This window comes from Dromiciops gliroides, chromosome 5, assembly GCF_019393635.1.
Source record: "Dromiciops gliroides isolate mDroGli1 chromosome 5, mDroGli1.pri, whole genome shotgun sequence".
NCBI lineage: Eukaryota > Metazoa > Chordata > Mammalia > Microbiotheria > Microbiotheriidae > Dromiciops > Dromiciops gliroides.
The window spans coordinates 40,642,031-40,651,642 of NC_057865.1; the positions used below are offsets into that span (position 1 = coordinate 40,642,031).

At 42.9% G+C, this 9,612-nt stretch overlaps 1 protein-coding gene across 3 annotated transcripts in view; it reads right to left on the reverse strand.

Annotated features, from left to right (window-relative positions):
- Positions 1 to 8,395, reverse strand: part of NPHP3 (nephrocystin 3) — a 46,798-nt gene extending 38,403 nt beyond the window's left edge. For all 3 annotated transcript variants that reach the window (XM_043969247.1, XM_043969248.1, XM_043969246.1), the window contains exons 1-4: positions 7,978 to 8,395; positions 3,436 to 3,561; positions 2,243 to 2,393; positions 447 to 599 (exon numbers count right to left, since the gene is read on the reverse strand). In XM_043969247.1, the coding sequence (XP_043825182.1) occupies positions 447 to 599; positions 2,243 to 2,393; positions 3,436 to 3,561; positions 7,978 to 8,379 (832 nt within the window). In that variant the 5' untranslated portion in view covers positions 8,380 to 8,395. The remainder of the gene's footprint in view (positions 1 to 446; positions 600 to 2,242; positions 2,394 to 3,435; positions 3,562 to 7,977) is intronic.
- Positions 8,396 to 9,612: the final 1,217 nt, after the last annotated feature.

Below are 9,612 nucleotides of genomic sequence, written 5' to 3' on the forward strand. Positions count from 1 at the left end.
GGTCCAACAAGTCACTTATCAAGGCTGGTCTCAGAAATTGGGCCGCCCTGAATGGCCACCCACCTCATGCTTCTAGCTCCCATAAATGCAGGGACAGAGGCTAAAAAGGGCATGGACAAATCCTTTGATGGCATATTCTTGATGTTCTATTGCACTGTTAATGAATTCAGGACTAGAAACATGGTCCTTACATATCTTAGAAAAGACACCCATTGAAGCGTGCTGCCCCAGGGGTTTATAACTGATCAGACTCCTGTGTGATTCCTAGGTAAGCCAGGCAGGATCATTCCATTCCATGGCCACACCCTGCACCCCTAACCCTGGTCAGCCATACTGCAAAGACATGTTACTAAATAGGACCACCCTGTGGACAGGGAAACAGAGACCCATGATCACTCTGGGGAAAAAAATCAAGCTTATACTCACAGCATAAAGGTGTATCTTACCTCTGTTAACATTTGCAAATGGTCCTTCCACATCTATAGAACTATGGGCAAACTCAGGTCCCCTGTGAGATTGTTGAAGTTGCATCATACTGCCTATGGAAGGCTCACTCCCCAAAGCACCACCACGCCAGTAGTCACATCGAGTTCCAGTAGCTTCAAAAACAACAACTTTTATTGCTAATAAGAGCCAAGTTATAGAATCTTATTTAATAAGCCTGCTCAAAATCTTACAATTCTATTTTCTTTATCATATTCCTGATGACTTACCATGTTCACTTAAAAAATTCCCATTATTGTACAGAGCTGTAAGGAGGACCATTACAATTGGATACCAAAACTATGTTAACTAGACCCATCTAAATGAAAGCCAATTAGTATTTGAATACTTGGGTGAATAGGTAGAAAAGACCTAATCATATAAGCATCTGTATACATTAAATAAATAAGAAGACTGTAGTTACTGCATGTCTCAGTATAGAAGTAAACTAGGGGTAAAGAATTTTTGCTGGCTTTTATAATACTGAGGAGCACTATATTTCTCTCTTCCACATTTATACCTGTACAAATCTATATCAAAAGCTTCTAAATATGCTCAAATCCATTATATAAACCAGAAGCTTTTGCAAAGATAAAGGAAGCACTCCAAAAGTGATCCAGACACTTTATGAATTTCAAAAACTGCAATGCATTTTGGGTTTTTCATAATATTCTTTAATATTTAAATCTTTAATATATACAGTATCACTTTATTTATACTGGATCATCAGAAGGAAATGTGATACGTGATTTTTCTAAATAACTGAAGTCATCCCTTTAAATGTCCAAATTCATACCACTGCAACCATTTTGGAAAGAAATATTTCCATAATATTTCGATATACTTCTCTGTCTTCTTAAGCAGAGGAAACTATATATAACTTAATTTTTATCAATGACTCAGGTTCATCATTATGAACATCAACTGCTATGCCAGGCTGGGACAAAGATATCCTATGTGTACGGCTCTGTAATGTTAACTAAATATGCACACACTACTATGCAGGTTACAATCTTGCCTCTGTTTTGTTTTGTTTCTTTTTAAGTAGATTTTTTTTTTGTCTCCTCTTGTTACTGTCTGTATAAATGCTCTTTGCAATCATGCCCCAGTGGTTTTATGGTTCAGTAGGCTGATAAGAACTGTATCTAAAGTAAGAATTAATGGACTGTGAATAAGGGCCTGATGGGCTCTTTTAGGAGTAAATTACAGAAGCTTTAGGTTATGGACATTATCATATATTTTTGCTGCTCAGACACAAAACAAACAATTTATTTCAAGGTTCTGGTTATGTTCTAGGTCAGTGCTGTCAAACATAAACAGAATGGGATCCCTGTGTCCACATACTGACTCAGAAAACCACAAATTAACATTATCTATGTTGTACTGTATTTATATTTGCTTTGTTAAACATTACCCAATTACACTGTAATCTGGCACCAGCTCCAGGATGTGAGTTTGATATCTCTGTTCTGGATACTTAAGGTTGCAATTAAAAGGAATGTTTCTGTTGCATTATATTGTGAAGATCTAGATCATGGTTTTTTTGTTTTTTTGTTTTTGCTTTTTTGGCGGGGCAGTGAGAGTTAAATGACTTGCCCAGGGTCCCAGCTAGTAAATGTCAAGTGTCTTGGGACTGGATTTGAACTCAAGTCCTCCTGAATCCAGGGCTGGTGTTTTATCCATCTAGCTGTCCCCCTAGATTATGATTTTTAAATGTCATCTCTGCACTAATAATATAAATAGTGTTCAAACATCTTACCCGTGACATCTGTGCAATTGTCATCTGAATCAGACTCTTCAGGATCAAAGACCTGGATGCCCTGAGCCTGCAGTCTCTGTAGTTTGGTTTCCAGCTCCCGTTTGGCTCTTAATAAGTCCTGAATTTCATTTTCCTTAGTTTCCCTAAAAATCTTTAAAAAGAAAAAAATAATTTAAATACATTTTTCATAACTAGAATGTTGACTGCCCATCTAAGAATAGTTTATACAAATATTTTCTATATGAAACCATTATTAATTTGACCTTAAAATCTTCCCTTTTGCAAACTGAATAACCCCAGATCTTTCAGCTTTTCCTGGATGATCTTATTTAAAAGGCTCACTATAATCTCTAAGATTAAATAGAAAATCCTGCTTGGCATTCAATGCCCCTCAACCTGGCCCCATCAACCCTTGCCAATCTTCTTATACTTTCCTCTCTCCCAATACTCTGAGATCCAGTGAGTCTGGTCTCCCTGCTGTTCCTCATAGAAGACACGCTCTCTCCACTGTAGGTATTTTCAGTGGCTGTTCTCCTTGTCTGCACATTCTCCCTTCTTACTTCATTGGTTTCCTTCCAATCCCAGCTAAAATTTCCTTTCCTAATCTCCTTAATGCCAGTGCCTTCCTTCTGTTGCTTCTTTCCAATTTATCCTGCACATAACTCATTTAGACATAGTTGCTTCCATCTTGTCTCCCCCATTAGATTGTAAGTGTTTTGAGGGCAGGATGATCTTTTGCCTTTCTTTGTATCCTTAGCACTGTGCTTGGCACATAACAGGTGCTTTAAAATGTTTACTCACTGACTAAAACTCATCAATTATCTCCTTGATTTCTCAATGTTACTTGAGAATACGGGGGTAGAAGGTTGGGCTAGATGACTTCAGGAGAGGCAGGTTTTCCACTCCCCCAGCCCGTGTTCTGATCTATAAAATCGGCCTAGATGACTTCAAAGATGTCTTTTAACTCTGAGATTCTATGAACTCAGAAACAGATTGGGATTTTGGTTCCCACAGAAGTGGTTTATTTTCTCACTACTGTTTTCTTACTATTTCCTCATCTGCAAAACATGGGAGTAGAGAAAGTTATCTCTAAAGCCCCTTCCATTTCAGACGTGAGCTGATGCTACTGGGCTGGTTTTCACAATGTATTTAACTGCTGTATATAAAGGAAACAATCAGAGGCATTTATTTACCTTGAATTGTCTTTTAACTTTATCTCTATCCTGTTCAAATGTTGCTGCTCTCTCCATAGCTTGATATTTAGCTTCTAAAGCACTTTCCTTTTCTCGAAGTATCTTCTGATAAGTTTTCTGAAGTGCCTAAAAAAACCCCAATGATCTTGTAAATCTTTCTGTCAGGCAGCATCATTATTCAATTCCACATTGCTTTAAGTAACAAAATAAGAGGAAACAATTGTTTTAACCACAAATATAAAAAGACAGCTCTCCAAACTGAAGATGTCTTATCTGGATTGCCCCAAGGAGAGCTTTTGATCTTTAGGCAAACTGTTCCTTTTTTTTTTTTTAAGAGTAATAGGTCAATCTTTTAGTTTCCCCATGTCTCATTTACCTCAAATGTAAATGCAAACAAAAACACCCATTTCATTGGCTGAGCTTGAAAAATGTTATCATGGGACTTTCATAAGATACTTATAAAAGAGAAAGGAAGTAAAAGGAAGTAAGCTACTTTAGGCAACAATCAGGGTTGATAGCAGCAGAGTGAACCAGTCTATATAGACTCAGCAGCACTCTGACCAGCCCAATACGGGCATTATTTCTGCCCCACCCAGCTCACCGAATCAAGTCTCCTTTTGGCCTACTCACTTATTCTGGGCTGAAGCTGTATCTGTGAAGCTAGAATTTGAAAATCCCAAGTACACTGCATACATGTGACCACTAGACAGTGCGATAGGTGGGCAAACCACTGCTGATTAATATGTCCCCCTAACTTACTGCTGAAAAAGAACCAACAATTCCTGGGTAAGTTCAAAAATAAAATACAGAAGCACTCCTATATCAAGGCTACTTTTCCATCTTTGGAACAGTCAGTGATTTGCTCCTCCTGAGCATGGAGTAAAATATGAGCAAAGGTATTAAGGTGGAACAGTGTGTGTGTGTGTGTGTGTGTGTGTGTGTGTATGTGTGTGTGAAATATGTGTTGGGGATGACAGGTGCACACATGGAAGAAGGCCCTGTGAGATAACACTGATTTCAGGGGCAGCTAGGGGGTGCAGTGGTTAGAGCACTGGCCCTGGATTCAGGAGGACCTGAGTTCAAATTCAACCTCAGACACTTAACACTTACTAGCTGTGTGACCCTGGGCAAGTCACTTAACCCCAATTGCCTTGCCAAAACAAAACAACAACAAAAAAAAGAGAGAGAAAATTGATTTCAGACAGGGTGGTCCCAGATCAAGGAAGACCCTGAAGGAATGTGAAATTTATTTAGTATGTCACACAGGCATACTCACAGTTTTAGGTGATTTTGCCCATTCTGCACCCAGCCAAGAAGTAAAAGAAAAAAAGAAAAGGTCTCTCAAGTGGTAAAAACTGATTATCACAATATCCATCCAAGTGTATGTGCTTTACTTACTGGGAAGTCTCCAGACCCATACTCAGAGTATTTTGTCTTAGGCCACACATCAGTCTAAAAGGCACCTGTGTTCCAGATGCTTAGATTATTAAGGCAAAGTCCTTTGGAATTGATTTTATGTAGATGTAAAAGGGTTAAATTAAAAAAAAAGTTTTAGTACTCAGAGGTAAACCTCTAGAAATCTAGAAAACAGGGTTATCTAGAACTCATTGCCTGCTGGCTCTAGATAGCCAAGGTTTTGTGGTACTGCTTTAGGTACTAAAATCCCAGGACCTAGGATCACAGATCTAGAACTTAAAGGGACTTCAGAGGTGAGTTAGTACAACCCGGTCATTTTATAGTTGAGGAAACTTGCAGATATTAAATGTTAGAAATGGGATTTGAACCCAGGTCTTTTAGCTCCAGAGCCAATGTTTCTTCTACTGTACTATTCCATTATTACCTGTGTAACCTTAGACCCATCATTTTATCTCACTGGGCCTCGGTTTCTTCGTTTCTAAAGTGGTAGTGTATCTGGCCTAGATGAGACCTCTATTATTTCTATTTATGTACATATATTTATATGTGTGTGTTTTATGTTATATAGTGTATATATATTACTGTTATGGCATATATTACATATTTTATTTTATATGTATATATAAAATACACACAGAATGTCCTAAAAGTCTTAGTGCAATTTTAAGCTATTAAAGTTTAAACCTGCACTATGACTTTTGGGACACCCTGTGTTTTGTAATTTCTTATGTATGTAACAGGTTGTTTCCCCTGCTAGCACGTTAAACTCTCTTAGAGTAAGAACTGTTTCAATTTTGTCTCTGTATCGACAGCACTTAGCACAATTCCTGGAACACGGTAAGCATTAAATGCTTGTTGACTGGTTAGAGCATCTTGATAAAAAAATCTTTGGGAGACCAAACACAGGTACATACAGGTATGGGTATGCACATATACAATAGATTGAGACTGATAGTGTCCTTAAACAGATAATTCTCTAAGGGTTTTTTTGTTTGTTTGTTTGTTTTTGGTTTTTTTATGCCTGGATTGAACGCTATGGAATGCTCAAAGCACTAGATTTGGATTCAGACAATCTGGGAATTTTGATCCTGGCTCTGTGTGACCTTGGGGATGTCACTTCACTCTGTGGGGCTCAGTTTTCTCATTTGTAAAATAAGAGAGTTGGCTTATCATTCCAAGAATTCTTTTAGCTCTAAAACCTATTATGGTGAAGAAAACCAGGTATTCCAAAAGGTTGAAAGGCCAAGCAAGAATTGGGAATGTTTCTTCTGGAAATGAGATTTAGGAAGGACAGGATAGCTGTGCTCAAGTATTCACATAAAAAAAGGATCAGGGGGGCAGCTAGGTGGCATAGTGGATAGAGCACCGGCCCTGGAGTCAGGAGGACCTGAGTTCAAATCTGGCCTCAGACACTTAACACTTACTAGCTGTGTGACCCTGGGCAAGTCACTTAACCCCAATTGCCTCACCAAAAAAAAACAAAAACAAAAACAAAAAGGGATCAGGACTGTTTTGTATGGCCTGAGGGGCAAAATTAAGAGCAATGGATACACAGTACAAAGAGACAAACTGAGGCTTGATGTTAGGAAAAACTTTCTAACAGTCAATTGTCCAGAAGCTGAAGGGGCTGCCTCTGGAGGTCTTTAAGCAGACTGGGCAACCATTAGTCAGGTATGTTGAAATAGAAAGTCCTTTCAGGCATTGATTGGGCTAGATGGCTGTTGAGGACCTTTTCAAGCCTCAAACTGTGGTTCTGTGATCTCTCCAGGATCTTATGACTATATGAAGACATATCTAGAAACCACTATCCTTATTTCAGATCTCTTGTTGGTCAATGCCTCAAGGGGACGTGAGGCTACTAGAGCTTCTACCAATGTCTTATTCTGGTGACCCACTGGGGCAAGGGGTGAACCAAGGGGATGGACAAGTACACATGGAAAAGACATGGAGGTGGCCTCACCAAAGGCCATCCCAGTAGGGTACAACTTCTGGCCAGTCTTACTAAGTGATAATGTTTTTAAGTACAGGTGGCCTTAGGATGGGTCTAGTTTATCACCATGCTAGCTAGACACAGAGGGATGAATTTTCTGGGTACTCAGTCTGTAAATGAAAAAATGTTCAGAAAACCCCTGGTACCTCATTCTATAGCAAATGAAATAAACTGTACAGTTTACCATGCAAAGGCACATAAGAAATAAAAGTAAGTAATTCCAATGGCAGTTAAGTGGCATGGTAGATAGAGCTCTGGGCCTGGAGTCAGAAGACATCTTCCTGAGTTCAAATCTGGTCTCATAGTAGTTGTGTGACTGTGGACTAGTCACTTAACTTTGTTTCCCTCGGTTTCCTCATATGTAACATTAGCGGGAGAAAGTAATGGCAAGTCACTCTAGTGTTTTTGCCAAGAAAACTCCCAATGGGGGCACAACTAAATAACAATTTCAATAAGGTTACAGAGCTTGAATTTTTTCCTACCAAATATTTCCAGGCACAATATCTCAGATTGGGAACCCCTGATAGAATAGGTTACAGAGGGGTTGTACCTCGGCATTGGATGAGAGTTATCTTTAAAGTCCTTTGAGCACTTCATAAGTGTCCTGAAGGAATGAAAGCAGATATCAAAGATGACTTGGAGGATTAGTTGAGACAATGGAGAAAAAGATCAACTGACAGTGACTGGCTCATTCTGAGGACCTGGGTTCAAATTTTGTGTCTACCACTTATTACCCGTGTGATCTTGGCCAACTTCAGCTGCCCGGGCCTCCATTCCCTCATCTTTAAAATGACTAGATGGATTCCAACTCTAGACATAGGATGCTACGATCCTCTCTGAGACTAGTTTCCTCCTCAGTAAAGTGAGTGCACTGAGCTGGACGGACTTCCAGATCCCTCCAAGCTCTAGAGTTCTGATACTCTCTGGGCCTCAGTTTCCCTATTTGACCTTGGAGTTCCCTCCCAGCTCTAGATCTATGGTCCTCTCTGGGTCTCAGCTTTCTCACTTGGCCCCAGAAGGCCTGGGCCTCGGTTTCCCCATCTGGCCTCCGAGGCCCCTGCCGTCCTCCTCATTTACCCCCCGGCGCCCCCGCGGTCCTCTCTGGTCCTCGGTCTCGGCCCGGCGCGCGCGGTCACCTGCAGCTCGGCCCGCAGCCGCTTGTTCTCCGTGTCCAGCTTGGCCTCCCGGCGGCCCATGGCCAGGAGCTCCTGGTTCTTGCTGACCCGGAAGATCTCGTACTCCTTCTTGAGTCGCTCGCACTCGGCCGCCGCGTACTCCAGCTCGGGCACCGACGAGCCCGTGGACTTGAAGCTGGCCCCGAGCAGCCCGCCCGCGCCGCGCGCCCCGGCCCCGGCCCCGGCCCCCGCAGCCCCGGCCCCGGCGCTTGTGGCCCCGGCCCGGCGAAACGAGCCACGCAGCAGGCGGGCCTTGGGCTTCACCTCCACGGGGATCTCGCACGCTTCGCCCCCGCCGCCCCCGTACGTGTCCTCGATCACCTCCCCGCCTGCGGGGCTCACCAGGGACGAGGCGGTTCCCATGGCGCCCCGGCGCGCGGCCGGCCGAGGGCGCGCCCCAGACCACGGCCCCACCCCCTCGTGCTCCCACCCTCTCGCGTTCCCCCACCAGGGCCGGCCTCGTGGGCGTGGACTGGAGGCTCGGGGCGGGCTCGCGGCTCGCTCCATTCCGCCCTGGGTGTCTGTCGGCGGCCCAGGGCTTGCCTCCATCCCTCCCTCCTCCATCCCTCCCTCCTCCATCCCTCCCTCCTCCATCCCTCCCTCCTCCATTCCTCCATCTCCTCCTCCATCCCTGCTTCTCTGTTCCTCCATGTCTCCATCCTCCTCCACGTCTCCTCTCTTCCTTTCTCAATTCTATCTCCTCTTCTTTCCCTGCCTTCTCCATCCCTTCTTTCTTCATGTCTCCTCTTCTCCATCTCTACTCCATCTCTCCCTCTCCATTCCCCTCTCCTCCATTCCTCCTCCTCTGTGTCTCCTCCATCCCTCCCTCCTCCATTTCTCCTTCATCTCTCCTCCTCTCTTCCTTCCTCCTCTTTCACATCTCCTCCTTCATCTTTTCTCTTTCCCTCCCTCCTCCACATCTCCTCTTCCTCCATCCATCTTCCCTCATCTCCTCCATATCCTTTTCTCCATGTCTCCTCCTTCTGCCTCCCACCTTTCTCCCTCCTCCTCTAGGCACTCAGAAGGTGCCTCCCAGATAGGGCTGGGCAGGGCTGCTGGGTCCCAGACCCCAGAGATGAGGGTCTTCCTTCCCATGGCTCTTGCCCAGAGCAGAGCTCTAAGCCCACATCACCCAGTCCTGCTAAATTGGGAACAAACAGGAGAAGTGTCCAAAACCAGCAGGTGAGAAAGCAGACACGTTATTGGATGGATTTTCAAAAAAAAAAAATTCAGTATATGATGTGATATGGGTGTCTCTATCTGTATATATGCATATACACATTGCCTCAAAAGTTTTAGTGCAGTTTTAAGCATTAAAGCTTAAATGTACATAAACACACATTTAATGTATATGTATATATGTTGCTGTTCAGTGATGCCCAACTCTTTATGACCCCTTTGTGGGGTTTTCTTGGCAGAGATATTAGAGTGGTTTGCCATTTCCTTTTCTAGCTAGATTTGAACTCAGGAAGATGAGTCTTCCTGACTCCAGGACTGGCATCTACCTGCCTGAAAGGAGTTATCATTTTATTCACTTGGCATGGAGGACTCATTTAAGGTTTTTCAGCTGGGCAATAATGTGTTCAGAGCTAGGCA